The sequence below is a fragment of the Lontra canadensis genome, unplaced genomic scaffold (assembly GCF_010015895.1).
Source record: "Lontra canadensis isolate GAN:19392208 unplaced genomic scaffold, GSC_riverotter_1.0 scaffold184, whole genome shotgun sequence".
Classification (NCBI taxonomy): domain Eukaryota; kingdom Metazoa; phylum Chordata; class Mammalia; order Carnivora; family Mustelidae; genus Lontra; species Lontra canadensis.
In genome coordinates, this window is record NW_022631178.1 from 1,732,052 (window position 1) to 1,748,555 (window position 16,504).

A 16,504-nucleotide genomic window follows, 5' to 3' on the forward strand; every position below is an offset into this window, starting at 1 on the left:
TCTCCTGGGCACAGGATGAGTCTAGCGGCCCTGGGGAGGGGGTGGCCCCAAGCCAACCATGGCCACAAGGACCCCCAGTCTGTTTTCTAGCAATCCTGCCTTAACAGCTGCTTCCGGCAAACACACACACACCCAGGTGAACCCCGGGCATGCGGTGCCAGGCAGGGCGGGGCTGTCCACCTCCCTCCCAGGGACCTCGCTGGCATTGCTGCGGCTGCCCCAGGGCTTCCCACACAACTGCGGCCTGCCGGCGCTCTGGCCGCTGCTCTGGCCACTGTTCTCTGGCCGCTGCAGCCCTCATCTGTACAAGACGCACCTGAGTGACTGGCCCACCCACAGACACCCGCTGGGAAGGAACAGGATGCGAGTGAAAAACACCTGGAAAGGGACCTGATGATCCCAGACACCCCCACCACGGAGACCCTCACCACCTCATGGACCCAGGGCTGTCAAAAAGGGGTTCCCCCCCCTCCGTGGCCCACGGGGACTCACGTGGGCGGTCACTCCTGCTGGTCGTCGTTGCTGGCACTGGGGGTCCGACTCCGGATCTGACTCCGGAGCTGTTCTATCAACTCTGGGTTCTGCTGCTGCATCTGCTGGGCGAACTGCTGGCCGCTGCGGGAGGGCCCGGCCCAGGCTTACCCAGAAGCCCGGGGCACCCTTCTGGCCACGTTTCAGGCACGTGCCACCCACAGGCAGTACGACTACTCACGGGAGGATGCGGGGCCGAGAGCGAGCCCAGGGACACAGCTCCTTGGTTCTTATGCTCGTGGGTGGGGCCCTGCCCCACCCCACCCCACCCCACCCCCACCCTAGGGCCCCATTAAGCAGGTCTACTCACGCCTGGATGAGACTGGCCAGGTCGTTCTGTGATGGGCTGGTGCCGGGAGTCCCCAGCGGGTTGTGGCCGCCCGAAATCATGCCGGACATGCTGCAGGGGGAGCCCACGATGAGACCGCCAGCCTGGCCGGCCCACTCCCGCCAGGCCCTGCCCTGCCCCCCGTGAGCAGCTGTATTACTGTCCCGCAGCCCCCCTGGGGCCCAGCGCCAGCCCAGCCCACCCCTCTCTGATGGCGGCTGCCGTGAACTCCACCAGCTCACTCAAGAACAGCCTTTGTTTTTGGCTTAGAGACAGGGGTCTTCAACGAGGGGCCACGGGGCCAGGTCTGGGGATGCTGGGCTGCCCCCACGGTGCTCCGGATGCCCTGAGGGTGCCCTGCCCCGACGGCAGCGTGCTGCGGAGAAGCTGGGCTTTAAGGTTTGACCACAGCCTGGCAGTTCTTCAGGAAGTAAAACAGAATCACCGCGTACCCAGCCATCCCGCTCCTGGGTGTGGACCCAGAACAGCTCCCAACACGCAGGGGGAGAACCAGACGCAGACGGCCACACGGGGTGTGAATCCACACGTGTGACACGCCCAGACCAGGCTCCTCCACGGACGGGAAGGGGCTCGTTCACGGGGACCGGGGGCTAGGGAGGTAGGAAAGCGCCTCTAACGGGGACAAGGACTCTTTATGGGGTGATGGAATGTTCTGGAATGAAATGGTGATGGTTACACAGGTGAATGTACGTAACGTTGCTGTACCGTAAACCCAAATGGTTAAGATGGCCAAATTCTGTTATGTGCATCCTGTCGCAATAAAAAAATAAACGTGACCCCAGACCCCAAGGAAGACGGCGGTTACTTACAGCTGCTGAACCTGTGGGTTGTTCATTAGGTTGGACGCCTGAAGAAAGAGCACATCATCAGACACGGCGCGTGCCACACAGCATGCTCGTGGGGCCTGCTCGATGCCTCTCCTGACATCCGCTCGCCCACGGTTTACCGCTTTGATCCTGCTCGGATCTTGTCGCTCTTTAGGACCCATTCAGGAGTGGCCGAGTGGGACGCTGCAAGCAGCCTGCCCGGCGTGGCTCACGGGGGCCTGGCTAACCTCCACGAGGGGCCGGAGTTGAGTTCTCGGCTCTGTGGCCTAGGCTCTGCCCTGACCACCCACCCGGGTCATCACCGACGGCGGCAGCCGTGCCCCAACACGACTACAGAATCCAGCCGGTCGCCGACCCCAGGTTCAGGAGATCGAGAGCTGTGGCCACAGCCAGTCTGAGTCCTCCTGCCCCGTGGTGGGCTTGTGCACACCGCACCAGCCCCCAGCGGTGCCCGGCCGTCCTGCCTGCCTGCGGACAAGGTGCGGCCCCCGCCGATGGAGGCGGCCAGCAGCTCCTGGTTGCCCTGCGGGGATCTCGCTCTAGTGGAGACCCTGGGCCCTGAGGTGCGGTGAGGGAGCCCCACTGTGGACACGTGTGTGGAACAGCCCACACAGAACTAGCGCTTCCGGCCTTAAGTCGGGGTCTCATTGGGGGGTGGTGCTACCCCTGGGACATGGGGTGCTGTCCGGGGCCATCTGTGGCCGCCACATGGGGGCCGCTCCCAGCATCGAGGGGGTGGGGCTGGGATGCTGCTCCGCCCATGGCACCCCGGTCACGCCCCCAGCGGGGGCAGCCCTGGTCCTAGGCAGGCGTACGTAAGTGGACACAGGCGCGAGGCGCGGGGCCCAGGCCCCAGGGGAGGCAGGAGCGCAGGTTACCATGCTCATGAAGCTGGGGTTGTTGAGCAGGCCAGCGATGTCAAAGCTGCCGACGCCTCCTGTCTGTGGGGACGAGAAGAGCCCTGGTGAGTGGTCACGGGACCATGACACCGGCCCCCGATTGGAGACGGACGATCCCCGGGGGCGGGGGGGGTGGCGGCTGAGGTCCCGAGAGGCCTACGGCTCAGATGTCCTCTCACCCAGCAGCCACGCCTCACGGCCAGACACCACCACGTCCAAGGCACGTGCCCTGGGGTTGATTGCTTGGGAAAAGTACCGCGTGAGGCTCGGACATCTTGGGCCCCCACAGAGCCTAGAGGGCCCTTGGGGTGAGAAGTTCCCAGAGAATAATCACCCACCAGTCCATGGCCCACACCCCCAGCCCAACTGCCCCGGACTCCGATGGGGGTACTCGTCTAGCCTGTCCTAAGCCCACGCCCCAGTTTCCCATGGAAACCAGCCCACACCTCTCAGCTCCCACCCACTCCCTTCCCGGGGCTGCTCACGGGACTCGGCGTCTCCCTCAACTTCAGCTCGGCTATCTTGAGGTTCGACTTGTAGGTCTCGTTGTCAGGATCCAGCTCCAAGGCCTTCTTGTAGTAGGCCACAGCCTCGGTGTGCTTGTTCAAGCTGGAGAGCGCGAGGCTGCGGGAAAGATGGCAGCACGTGGGGAGGGGCCCGGGAGGCTGCCCACCGCGGCCCGGCGTCTGCTGGGGACGGCCTGCGAGGGCCATGGGGGCAGAGAGGGTGGACGTGTGTTAAGAATGCAAAGGCACAAGGGCTACCGCCCGAGAGGACCCACAAAAGGGGACAGCCCAGAGGAGGGGCACAGAGGCAGAGGGCAGGGTGGTCGGACGTGGCTGGCCCTGTTCTTGGCACAGAACTCTTAAATTAAATCTGGAACTTCCCAGGTCACAGGCACTCCTGGTTTTCCTAACAAGGCTCTCTGATCACACCTGAGTTTATGTTCGTGAGGTGACCTGGGATGGGGCTGGCGGCCAGGAAGACCAGATCTGGGATTTGGATCCTGTGACCCCCACACTCCCGGGAGGGGAGAAGGCTGGAGAATAAAACTGAACAATGAGATATGGAGAATGTCCCTGTTGGTGAAGGCATCACACCCCTTTCCAGGAGGACAGAATTCCCACCCGGGGACCCTCCTGGACGCTCCTGTGAAGCCCTTCGTCTGCATCCTCTATGAGAACGCACAAGTACGTTTCCAGCAAAACACAGGAGCACAGGAGAGTGAGCCGTGGGGACTGATGTAGCAGCTGGGTCGGAAGGAGGGGAGGCCCAGATTCAGAGCACGTGAATGGGGCCGAGTCCTGACTCTGTCTACACAGAGGATCAGGACTAAAGCAAACCACTGCACGTCAGCAGGTGGTGGGGGAGTGGGGGGCGGTCCCTCCCCCTGGGGCACTCACCCCATCCTGCCGTAGGCTTTGCTGTAGGATGGGTCTATGCAGATGGCTCGCTCACAGTCCTGCACAGCCCCAGTGTAGTTCCCGAGTTTGCTGTAGGCCGCGGCTCTGGGGACACAAAGCAGGGTGGGGCTTGCTCGCTGCGAAGGAGGAGCCTTTTGGGGAGGAGCCTAGGCCGCCCGGTCAGTCAGGCTGGGGTGGAAGGTGGGGAGACACAGGGCTGCCAGGGGCTTCTGTCTGCGGAGCACCTGTGCTGGGGGCTGCGCCAGCCTCCAGGGGAAACTAAGGCTGGAGGCCGAGCTGCTTGGCTCAACGATGCTGTGACGGGACTGGGATCCGAACCCCGAATCCATGGGCCCAGCACCCAGGCTCCGCTCACTGTTGGGAGCTGGCGCCCGTTCCAGATCAGGAACGGTCTGTTGGTAGACACTAACTGACCCCCTGCGCGAGCCCTGTCCAAGCTCTCGGGGGTCTCCTCTCACGACAGACGGCTTCTCGGACCGTTTCAGGTTTTAACACCGCACTTGGCGTTTCCCCACGTTCTGAAGCGCAGAAAGGCATCAGGTAGAAACATGGAGCGGCTGGGCTGGCGGAGGGCGTGTGGGGTTCTTGGGACTACGTGTGCGACTTTCCTGCCAACCTGTTCCCATCACTGCCCCCAAGAGTCAAAAGCAAGAAACTAGTGACAAGTGGCTCTAGGCTAGCAACAGTGCATGGCGTGCAGCACCCCGGGACCCCGCCACCCACTGTCGGCTCCCAGGGCCGGTGCCCTGGAGAGTGACCCTGCGTCTACTCTGCATCCCAGAGTCTGCCTCGTCAGCACGATGGTCTGTCCTGGGGGCCAGGGCAGAGCGGAGGCAGCTTTCCCTGTAAAACGACCAGCTGGGGGCGCCTGGGGGGCTCTGTTGTTGGGCATCTGCCTTCGGCTCAGGTCATGGTCACAGGGTCCTAGGATCGAGTCCTGTGTCGGGCTCCCTGCTTAGTGGGGAATCTGCTTCCCCCCTCCCACTCCTTCTGCTTGTGGTCCCTCTCTCACTGTCTCCCTGTTAAATAAATAAAATCTTAAAAAAAAAAAAAAAAAAAAAAAAAAGGAAGGACCAGCCAGATGTGGCTTCCCACAGCTATGCTGCCATGACCATGGGCATGAAACATCACGCGCGGTCTGGCTTATTTCCTCGCCGCAGCATCTGTGCAGAAGGCTGCCCCTGATTTTAATCTAATGCTGTGCTCAGCTGCTGTGGACCCGGGCTGGCCACCGGCAACGGTACGACTGCCCCTCCGAGCGCATCCAGCCAGCACCTGTTACAGAAATAGACCGCGTTGGCCGGGTTCAGCTCGATGGCTTTGCCGTAGAAGTGCACGGCGGCTTCAAAGTTCTCCACTTTCATCTGCTCGTTTCCTAAAGAGAAAAAAAAAACAGCATATGCCCCGCTGTTCCCGTCAGGTCTGAGGGCTCTGGGGCATCAGGGCGGCTCTCCGGGGGTTTCTCTGAAGGGGTGAGAAGACTTTGGGGGCCAGGCTGCAACACTCAGACGTAGGCTCAGGTGGGGGGTGGGCGGGTGTAGAGGAGGACGATGTGGTTTGCGTGTGGCATCTTGTGGGTTCTGGCCTGAGATGGCACTCTGACAACTGTCCCTGCTTTGGTTGTGACATTTGAAGACATAAGCCTCTAATACAGTCACTTTTGCTCCTTGGAAGTAACCAAGTTTCATGAGGTGTAATTCAAATAACCTGAAACGCACATTTTCCAAGTGTACAACTCAGTGGTTTTTAAATATTCACAAGTGTCCATCACCATAATCTAATTCCAGAACATTCTATCTCCCTCAAAAAGCACTGGTGACCCTATCAGCAGCTACCCGTCCACCCCCTCCCCAACCTCTGACACACACTAACTCATTTCTGTGTCCGTGGAGGAGCCTGGTCTGGGCGTGTCACACACGTGGACTCACACCCCGTGTGGCCTTCTGTGTCTGGTTCCCTTCCTGAGCGTCGTGGGCTCGGGGTCCGTCCCTGGGGCAGCGCATGGGGGCATCTTGCGTGTTTGTGGCCAAGGGACACTCCAGAATATGGACAGGTCACTCTTTACCTTTTTAACCCATTTATGGACATTTGGGCTGGTCTACCTTTTGGCTGCTGTGGACACACCACGTTTCTCCTGGTCCTATACCTGGGAGGGGAGCAGCCGGGCCACGTGCCCAGTGTGACCACCGGAGAACTGTCGGAATGCCTTCCACGGTGACTGCCCCAGCCACATCCCCACGGGCCATGCGGGCAGGCCCTGCTCTCCACATATCCTCACCCCGTGCACTCGGCGGCCCCATCTCCCGGAGCTGTGTGCTGCGCGGGGCTTCATGCACTGCTCCCCTACAGCTGCCGCCCCCCCAGGGGCCAGCCCGCCCCTGCCGTCCCCGCAGGCCAGGTGGGTGAGGGGCCTGGTGCCAATGCGACCGTCTCGTCTCACCTTCAGTTTTGAGGCGCTCTGCCTCAGCCGAGTCCTCCTCTGAAGGTGGGGTTCGCTCGGGGCTCCTCAGGTCCTGTGGCACCTCCTGGCCCCAAAATGTTGAGCTGCTTGAGGGGTGGCGGGCCACCTGACCACCTGATTCCCCCACACCCCCGGCCTCCCTTCTGCTCAGGGCCGCCTGAGAGGGCAGCTGAGCTCTGAGGGAGGGAACCTCGGGCCGGGGTGGCTGAGGGCAAGCTCCCTACTGCCCTGTCCACGAGCCGGGAATCCCGCTCCATGGTGCCGGTCCAGGGGGAACACAGACCCCGCACAGGTGCTGCGGAGCCCCCCAGCCCATGCTCACTGTTACTTCTGTTCTGGGAAGCCCAGAGACTCACCTTGCCCGCGGCGGCTGCTTCGAATATTTCTGGAAGGGTCTGAGGGAGAGCGAGGTCATGGTCTTCCACAGTCACCCCAAAAGCAGTCTCCAGGCACTGGATTGCAACTGTGAACGGGACATAGGCATTTTCTTCTGAACGCAGCCCAGACTTTGGGACTTCTGGGCTCAGAGGGAGTCCCTCCCCGACGAAACCCAGGTCAAAGGCCTGGCACGTGGCAGAAGCCAAAACGCCACCTCCCACCCTATCGCCTGTGGGCGGAGCCAGCTGGACACCAAGGGGCTGGTGGTGGCGTCCGGGCAGAGGGCCGCTCAAGTGCTTGCCCGGCCTGGGCTCCTCACCCCCAAGCCCCAGGCGGCTTCCACCCTCTTTTAAGAGAGAGCCTTTCTCCTCTCATCAGGGGAGTCGCACTCATAGGGTGGGGAAGAATGTTCTGGAACCACCCCTCGATGAAAGATGGGGAGATGACCAGAACACCTGCAGGAGGCTGGGCCTGCGGAGATGGGGGCTGGCTCCGTGTGGTGGGAGGGCGGGCAGCGGGCCCACACGCACCTTCCAAGCTCTCCTGGGCGTCGGATGAGAGCCCCCCGTGCCGGAGCTGGTCGTGCAGGAACCGGATGATGGCGTAGGCCAGGCGCTTCTTGTTATCCATCTTGAGACAGGAAGGGACCACGCCTCGGGTTTTCGGATCTGCAGACCCAAGCCAAGGGTGTGAGGCGCGCACACGGGGGGCATGGGTGTTGCAGAGACAGTGCCCGTGGCACCTGCCATTCCAGGCCCCCCCCCCAGACCGCTGGGCCCCAGCTCACCAGGCCTGCGCCAGCCTCGGCCCCGAGGAAACCACTTGAAGTGCCTGGCCCAGTCTACCTGCAGCACAAGTGAGGGGAAAACGGTTATGACCCCATTTCGCAGCTGAGACTTGAGGCTCCCCGGGTGGAGGAGGCGCCCAGCCATCCTGCCTCCTTCTTCTAAAGAAGGCCCCGCGGCCTTGGCCGTCACCACCCTTTCACAGACTCTGGTACAAGGGGGCTCCCAGGGATGCGGAGGGCTGGCCCACAAGCTAGTCCTGGAGGTCTCCGAACCCCATTTTAGTTGAGCACAAGCCAGCCCCCAGTCCCACCGGCTTCTGCACTCAGACTGAGGAACAAGGTCATGGGGGTGGGAGGGCACGAGACAGCTGGGGTCAGGGAAGGAGGGGCCCAGAGCAGACCAAGGGGTCCCAGAGGCACCGAGCCCCTTGCAGGCCATCCGAGGGCCTCTCTTGATCCCTCGGCCGTGTGCTGCACTCGCAGGCCAGGAGTGGTCCTGCCTCAGGGACTCTGGGCCGTGTCTGGGTGCGTCTCTGGTACTCCTGGCATCGGGCGGTGAGGGCCTGCTGCTCAGCCCCTGGCTCCCAGAACGTCCGCACAATGGAGAAGTACCCTGCTCTAGCATCAGCAGTGCCCAGGGGAGAGCCCTGCTCCGGAACATTCCAGGCGTGAGGGGTCTGCTACCTGAGGGTCTCTGATGGGTCAGGCACGTCACAACACTGTCTCACCCCTTCCACACCATGACCTCCACGGCCGTTCCCGCCGACAGGCAACAGGTTGGGGACAGGGATCTGGGAGGAGTGGCCGAGGCCGCTCAAGTCCACGTGCACAGCCAGAACCCCAGCAGGAAGCACCTCAGTCTCCCCAAAACACCTCCGGGGAGTGAACGGCCTATGCTGCACAGAAAACAAGGAGCAGGCCCCCTGACCACCTTCTCGTGAACCTGCTATCGGACACTGGTTAAGCAAAGCCAGGAAGAGCCCATCACGCGGCCCCCGGCTCTCCACGTGGAGATGGTGCCAGCACGGGGGCGGGGGCCACCGGGCAAGGGCAGGCGAGACACTCGGTGCCGGCCGTGTGCACAGAGCTCGGGCTCCGGATCCTGGGAATCTATGTCCATCCACAGCTGCCTCTTAAGGAGAGGGAGTCAGACACAGGCCGCAGGGCGTGAGTCCACATGTGTGACGAGTCCAGAACAAGCACATCCATGCACGGGAAGGGGGCTCGTGGGGGCCGGAGGCTGGGGGAGGAGGGAAATGGTGGCTGATGGGGATAGAGTTTCCTTTTGGGGTGATGGAATGTTCTTGACTTTCAGAAAGGAGACAGTTACACGGCAGTATGAATATATACCAAAGTTTACTGAACTTTAGGGTACGTGAATTATACCTCAAAACACCTGTATTCTGTAAAGCTGGTGAAGAAATTAAAGTTCCGTGAGAACGGTAATGAGCTCCCCATTTCTGGACACAATGCCCATTAACCCGGCAAGCACCCGTGGCTGAGAGACTCCCTAGAACCAGAAGGTCTGGGATCAGGACGGGCTGGTGCTTGGAGGACGGACGTCCAGTCCCAGACCAGAGGACCTTAGGGGCGAGAGAGGGGCTCACAGAGATCAACCATCTCAACCCATTCATTTTGGGGGAAGTCAAGCCCCAAAAGATAAGTCCTGGTCCCCAGCTGAGAAATCAGTCAGCCTGCTCACCTCCACCTAAGGAGAGATGACTAACCCGTCAGACTGTTTCCCTTTTAGGTATTTGTTTCAGCAGTGGCATTATTTACCGTAGCTGACAGGCAGCCACGACCCCGGCGGCCGTCCACGGAGGGACGGATCAACACGGTGCGGTCCGTCCACACGCGGGAACACGGTCCGGCCTCAGAAGGGAAGGGACCCCAAGGACACGGGGCTCAGGGAGAGCGGCCAGACCCAGAAGGACCCGTCCCGCAGGGCCCCAGAGGCGTCCCGTCCACGGAGACAGAGAGGAGAGCGTGGGGGCCGGAGATGGGGAGTCCGTTCTTCGTGGGGACAGAGTCTCCGTGTTGTGGGAGGGACAGTTCTGGAGACAGAAGGTGGAGGGGCTGTGGGACGGTGTGTGTGTGCTTCCTGCCGCTGAGCCGTGCGCTTAGGGACGGTTAAGGGTGTCTGGGGGGGCTCAGTCGTTGAGCATCTGCCTTCAACTCAGGTCATGATGCCAGAGTCCTGGGATCGAGCCCCATGTCGGACTCCCTGCTCAGTAGGGAGCCCGCTTCTCCCTCTCCCACTCCCCCTCCTTGTTGTTCCATCTCTCACTGTCTTTCTCTATCAAATAAATAAAGAAAAACCTCTAAAAAAATGATTATGAAAATGCTAAACTATGTTATGTGTCTCTTAACATAATTAGAATTTTGTTTCCTTTTGTTTTCAAAGTCTGAGGTCCTTTCAAAGTTATTTTTATGTTTTCAAAGTCTGAGGTCCTCCCCTTCAGACGAACAGTCCCAGGGCCCTTTGTGTGCTGTGTTCTAAGTCAGGCCTCAAGGGTCATGTCTGGGCAGCTGCCTGTGGGGAATGAATCTTGAGTTCTTAAGTCACATAAGTGGCTACATCCCACCTCTGGGCTCCAGGCATCACTTCTGGGGGTGCTTCCCCTCCATTCCCACGGGTCACTCATTCTGGGCTTTATGTATTCACATGTGGTTATGGGAGGACAGGACTCAGTCTTCCGTCCCAGGGAACGGATGCGAGTCCTGATGGTGCTGGGCGCTTGCTCAAGAGCAGACTGAGAAAGGAAACCTGGTCTTCAGCAGATATTTCCTACCCTCCTGGTCTGGCTGGTGAGAGGGGGCGGGGAGGGCAGTGTGTGACTACTGAGGCTTATGCAGGCAAGGGTTCAAAAACCTAAAGACCAAGTCACGCTCCTTTCTGGCATACTTCCAGTCCTTCCCATGCCCCCAGCCCCTGGAGCCTCAGGGCCTTTGCACGAGAGGATCCCTTGCTCCCAACAGACTTGAAGCACCCTGGTCTGATTTCCCTGGCATAAGCTCTCACTGCCTCCTTCCTGGGCTTCTCCTGGTCTGTTGCTTGGTCTTCTTTCAAGTGCTGGCCCCTCCAGTGCGACTTGCTGTCTAGTCGGAGCCCCTTGGAGCCAGCCCTGGGCCTGGCGTATGGATGCCAGGCCACGGATGCCTGATTTGCCTGGGAGGACAAGGGCCTGGAGTCATGTCATAGGACCAGCCATTTCTGTCCGAGGCCGGTTCCATTTCACCTTCCCCACCCTAAGCAAAGGAATGCTCTTTGTCCCATCTGAAAGAGTCCTGGCCAATACCCTCACTTTCCTCTTCCACAAAATGGGTTAACAAGGGCATCCTTACCAGCTGTTAAAAGAATTCACCACCCAGTGCAGGGTTTCTCTACTTCGGCACGATCGGCATCAGGGGCTGGACTGTTCTTTGCTGGGGGTAGGCAGCTGTCTTGTGCAGTGCCGAGTGGTAACAGCATCCCTGGTCTCCGTCCAGTGTGCCCAAGGTAAGGGACAGAATCTCCTCGGGATGATACCCCTCAGGTCAAGGGGTTCCACTGACCCCCAGGAGTGTCTGAGTTCTGTAACCACGTGACTCCTGAGGTCCTGGGACACTACACACATTGAAATACACATACTGAGTGGGAGGGAGAGAGGGGGTGACTCGCAGATGCCAGGGTCACCCTGGTTTGTACCCTCTGACCCCGGGGGATTTACTCTGGTGTCCAGAGTGAGCAGGGACCAGACTCAGTACTTTCCCAAATCATCAATGGAGGGTCTCTTCCGCTTGGCCCTAACATTAGGGGCAGGTCACTCTCACTGGGGGCGTCCTGAGCACCGTGGGGTTCAGCATCCCCGGCCACACTCCTTCAATGCCAGAAGCACCCCCTCCACAGCGGTAACAACCACAGATGTCCCCAGACATGGCCAAACCACCCAGATGAAAATCACTGAAACTCCAAGTGGGAAAAATAAAGGCTCTAAATCAGCAGAAGTGAGATTTTTTTCTGGCCAAAGAACTTTGCTGTAAGCTTTCTGAAAACCTCCTGTTTGCACATTTTGGGCTTGGGCCCTGCAGCCGAGGAAGCCTGGGTCCTCAGCTGAGGACCATGTCCCCAGGGTGCGAGGAGGAGCCCGCACGCCGTCCGACACAGGCTTCACACAATGCTGCTTCCTTGTGCGACAGTCTGCGGGTCTTACCCACACGTGGCTTTTGAGATGAACCACCTTCTGCTCCCCACGAAGTGGGGCCCAACAAAACACGGGGACAGCACTTCTCATCGTCTCCCACCAGGCACCCGGAGCCTGCAGAGAACACTCCCAACTTGTAGCGCTTTGGCTGCCGGACAAAAGTCTCTGAGAAGGCCTCCTCTCTTAACAGTGAGGGCTTTATGAGCTCCCAGCACCGCTGAACTGCCAGGCGAGCCTGGGCGGGGGCGGGGGGGGGAGGTGTCCCGGGGCCAGCTCCTCCGGTGGTCTTCACAGTCCCTCCTGGCTCTCAGTCCACCTTCTCATTTCCTCATTTTATTTTATTTTATTTTTCTAAATATTTTATTTATTTATTTGACAGAGAGAGAGATCACAAGTAGGCAGAGAGGCAGGCGGTGGGCGGGGGGGAGCAGGCTCCCCGCGGAGCAGAGAGCCCGATGTAGGGCTCGATCCCAGGACCCTGAGATCATGACCTGAGCTGAAGGCAGAGGCTTTAACCCACTGAGCCACTCAGGCGCCCCGATTTCCTCATTTTAAAAATAACAACAACTTCTACTTATTTCCCTGCCCAGAACTGGTCAAGGGGAAAAAAAAAAACGTGTGTTTTTCCGCCCTGGACGGTGGAGCGCCCACTGCCGAGGGCTGCCTGCCTCCAGCCGCACCCAGAGCTCGGCCCACAAACAGCAGCGTGCGAAGCCAGTGCCCCAGTGCCCTCTCCTGTCCCAGCACACCCGCGGTGTCCGAGCAAGGGCTGTCCCCAGGCTTGAGACCACCACCCTCACCACAGCCTGCTGTCTTCTAAAACGCCACCAGAACGTCCTGCATCCTTGAAGACCATCGAAAGCTCCTGAAACTTCATGGGTGCGCATGGGAATCCCTTCACCAAACCCTCAGTGTCTCTACTCAAACCCAGCCGCTCACTGTTCCTCCAGCCCACCTGGAAACTCTTGATTCCCTACAACACCGAGCTGCAAAGTTATCCAGAGCTAGACGCCCTCTTTTTTCCAGCAAAGTCCAAGCACCAGCCTTATCACTGGCCCAGACGGCTTTAAACCCGTCTGTCGTCCGACCGCCGGCCTCACCCAGACTGGGAGCACTGGACAGACATCTTTGCTTTCAACACCGCACTCAGCAGTGTTCTGATCCGTACGGTCCTGGGAAACGGTGAGATCCCTGTCAAACCCAGAGCCCCTGACCAAGTTCCCCGGGGAGCCCAGAGGAGACGACAAACCCTGGGCCTTGCCTGCCCACCGACGACGGCCTTCATTCCTACAACCCCCTGGCTGAGCGTCGCCCACAGAGGCCAGTGCTGGGTCTTGGCAAAAAAAAAAAAAAAAAAAAGGGACAAAGTAAGTGAGACAATGTAATCTCGCAGTCTGGGGTGGAGGCAACCCCACTGACAGTCGCTCACCCGTCCTCAAAGACTGTCGGTGAAACTTAGGTGAAACCATTGGCGTGCTGAGCACTTTCCCGGCCCCGTGCTCAGCGCAGCCCTCGCAATGGCATATGGAAGGGGTCCGCGATCACTTTCTGAAAAGGGCCACAGGGCTTCTGTGGAAACCACACACCTTTGTTCTTCGGCAAAAGCTGTCACAAGTTTTGGGACCGACTGCCCCGCCCCCCACTTCACAGAAACAGGCTGCAGCTGGATTGGGCCTGCTCACAGTCAGCCAAGCCCCTGGGTTGTTTGCACCAATCCCCATTATACAGAAGGAAAAACTGAGGCTCTGAAAGATGGGGGGCTACCTGAGGTCATCCAGCTTAGAAGACCCAAACTAGGAACTTTGAGCCCAGCAGTCGGATTCCAGAGCCTAAATTCCGAAGCGCCCTTTCCTCTCCCGGCAAAACCTTCACGTGATCTCGTGAGTTCATACCCCACCCCCCTGTGTGCCGCTCATGCTGGTGGAGAAGCAATGGTCCGGGGGAAGGTTTAACTCCCCGCTGTAGACACCGGGACGGTTCTCCGTGGGAAGTCCGGGGCACCCCGGGGTGTTAGGCGGCTTCCCTGCGCCCCACGCACTTGCTGCCAGGAGCACACCCAGTCGTGGCAACAACAAATGACCCCCAGATATTGCCCTGCGTCCCCCAGGGCAACAAAACCACTGGTCTGGGAAGAGGAAAAGCAGACAGCCCAATCAGACACAGAAAACCAAAGGGAACCGGGACATCTTCTGGCCTAAGGACTGCACACATTTTCTGGCACCTAATCAACCAGCCATTCTCCAGCAAACTCTTAACAAGCAGCAGGAACCCAAGCAGAGCATGACCTGCTTATTAACCTCGCAGAGAGCCTAGGAAGCACGTTCTTCTGGGGTCCCTGCTGCAGAAGAAATGCGCTTCTCAGAGAGGGAAGCGATGAGCCCCAGCTCACGCAGCCAGGAGAGGGGTGCAGCCGGTCCTCGCCCCAACTCCTTCCCGCCGCCAGCACAACCGACAGAAGCCCCGGGCTGGGAAAGGCGGAACCACCGCTCACCCCACCAAGCTCTCACTCTGCGCTGGTCCCTGGGGCTTTCATCTTCCCAAGACCGCCACCCCTCACCCCTCACCCCCCACCCCAACCAATTAGGTAGGGACCGTGATGACGCCCATTTTACTGCGGGGGAAACTGAGGCTCCGGGGAGCCAAGAGGCTGGCCAGGTGGAGAGTGGCGGCGCTGGGAAAGGACCCCGACCCGCGCGCCCCACGAACGGGGTCCCCATTCAAAGGGACTGTGTTTCCGGGAAGCAGAAGACACCCTCACTGCTAGCGGGGCACTTCGACTCCTGCTGTCCACCCACGGGCCTGCGACCAGCATCTCCCGGGCCTGGGGTCCGGGGTAGGATGACCAGGGCCGGCGAAGGCCTGCCCGACGCCACCCTGCCTCAGTTTCCCCTTCGCGCCGCCCACTCACAGCAGCCAGTGGATCGCGGGATCCTCGCCCCAGACCAACCTGTCTTTACGGGCCCTGGAGCCCCGGGAGTTCCGAGCCGCGGACCCCCGGCCCACCCCACTCAGCGCCGGGACCCCCACGACTCACCTCTCAGGCTGCCGAACGCCGACCCACCGACGGCTGCGCCTGCGCACCGCGGCGCTGCCCGGCCCCGCCCCCGGCCGCGACGCCTGCGCGGAAGGAGCCGGCTCCCGTTGTGTTTTCTCCTGCGCAGGCGCGTTAGTGATCGAGGCGGGCGTGGGGAGAAGTGACGTAACTTAGAGGTGGGGGCGAGCTGGTCGTTAGGGCAACTGACCTCTGCGACCGAATGGAGGCCGGAAGTCAGGACAGAGTTCCCCTCTCGGGCGGGAACGGAGCGGTGCATGGTGGGACGGTGGCGGACTCCGGAGCGGTCGGCAGGGCCGGTCACGTGGCACCTAGCTGGCCACGTGGTGTTGCGGTGTTTGGGTAGTTGGCGCCTGGAGCCGCGCCGGCGCTGTGTGCAGGGGAGAGAGTGCTTCCCACAATCTTTAACACTTGCTCACCCACCCGTCGTCCCACAAACGCATTCTCTCAGTCATTCAACGCATGGGACGTAAGGGAACATCTTTGTTTACAACAGGTGCCTAGTAGCCAACAAATACGTATTGCAAACCAACTGTAAAAACCAGGGGAGTGTTTGCTCCCGTTCCTTTGTACGGGCGTTGACGAGCTGCAAACTAGTACACGGGGACGTAAACTAACCCTTTCCACTGGATGGCGAGCGCTATAAAGACAAAATGGCGTGCCCGGATTATGACTGGGGAGGCAAGAGGGCCGGGATGGTTAGGGAAGATCTACCTGGTAGAGATGGATTTGGAGGATGAGGAACAAACTCCGGGAACGGAAAACGGCGAAATTGAAGACCCACAACTGGTCACCGTTAGTGTTAAAGTTGCAAGTAGTGTTCTCCTAATTCACTTTTCTCCTATTTATTTTTTTAAGATTTTGTTTATTTATTTGAGAGAGAGAGACACAGCGAGAGAGGAAACAAGCAGGGGGAGTAGGAGAGGGGGAAACCGACTCCTCGCTGAGCAGGGAGCCTGCTGTGGGGCTTGATTCCAGGACCCCGGGATCATGACCTGAGCTGAAGGAAGATGCTTAAGGACTGAGCCACTGAAGGGCCCCCTTTTATCCTATTTAAAACGCAGGCATAGGGACGCCTGGGTGGCTCAATTGGTTAAGCAGCTGCCTTCAGCTCAGGTTATGATCCCAGCGTCCTGGGATCAAGTCCCACATCGGGCTCCTTGCTCAGCAGGGAGGCTGCTTCTCCCTCTGCCTGCCTTGCTCGCTTTCTCGCTCTCCCTCTCTCTGACAAATAAATAAAATCTTAAAAAAAAAACAGGCATATTTTAAAAAAAATTTATTTATTTATTTGACAGAGATCACAAGTAGGCGGAGAGGCAGGCAGACGGGGTGGGGGAAGCAGGCTCCCTGCAGAGCAGGGAGCCTGATGTGGGGCTCCATCCCAGGACCCTGAGATCATGACCTGAGCTGAAGGCAGAGACTTTAACCCACTGAACCATCCAGGCGCCCCAAAACACGGGCATATTTGAAGCCCGGAGTTCTTTAATTTCTTTTGCAGAAATAGGGGAGTGGGGGGCGCCTGGGTGGCTCAGTGGGTTGAGCCGCTGCCTTCGGCTCGGGTCATGATCTCAGGGTCCTGGGATCGAGTCCCGCATCGGGCTCTCTGCTCAGT

The 16,504-nt window shown here is 59.7% G+C and overlaps 1 protein-coding gene across 2 annotated transcripts; it reads right to left on the reverse strand.

Annotated features, from left to right (window-relative positions):
* Positions 1–404: 404 nt before the first annotated feature.
* On the reverse strand, positions 405–14,990 carry SGTA (small glutamine rich tetratricopeptide repeat containing alpha). Of its 2 annotated transcripts, none has more exons than XM_032847061.1 (11): positions 7,657–7,703; positions 7,400–7,537; positions 6,848–6,954; positions 6,471–6,555; positions 5,306–5,405; positions 4,010–4,114; positions 3,092–3,230; positions 2,586–2,648; positions 1,690–1,727; positions 842–931; positions 405–615 (listed from the first exon to the last, which is right to left on the reverse strand). In XM_032847061.1, exons 2-11 carry the CDS (start codon positions 7,497–7,499, stop codon positions 501–503), a joined length of 942 nt encoding a protein of 313 aa, XP_032702952.1. In that variant the 5' UTR covers positions 7,500–7,537; positions 7,657–7,703; the 3' UTR covers positions 405–500. The 2 variants fall into 2 exon arrangements, with proteins under 2 accessions (XP_032702952.1, XP_032702951.1); XM_032847060.1 differs by lacking the exon at positions 7,657–7,703 and adding an exon at positions 14,875–14,990 and having other exon boundaries at positions 407–615.
* Positions 14,991–16,504: the final 1,514 nt, after the last annotated feature.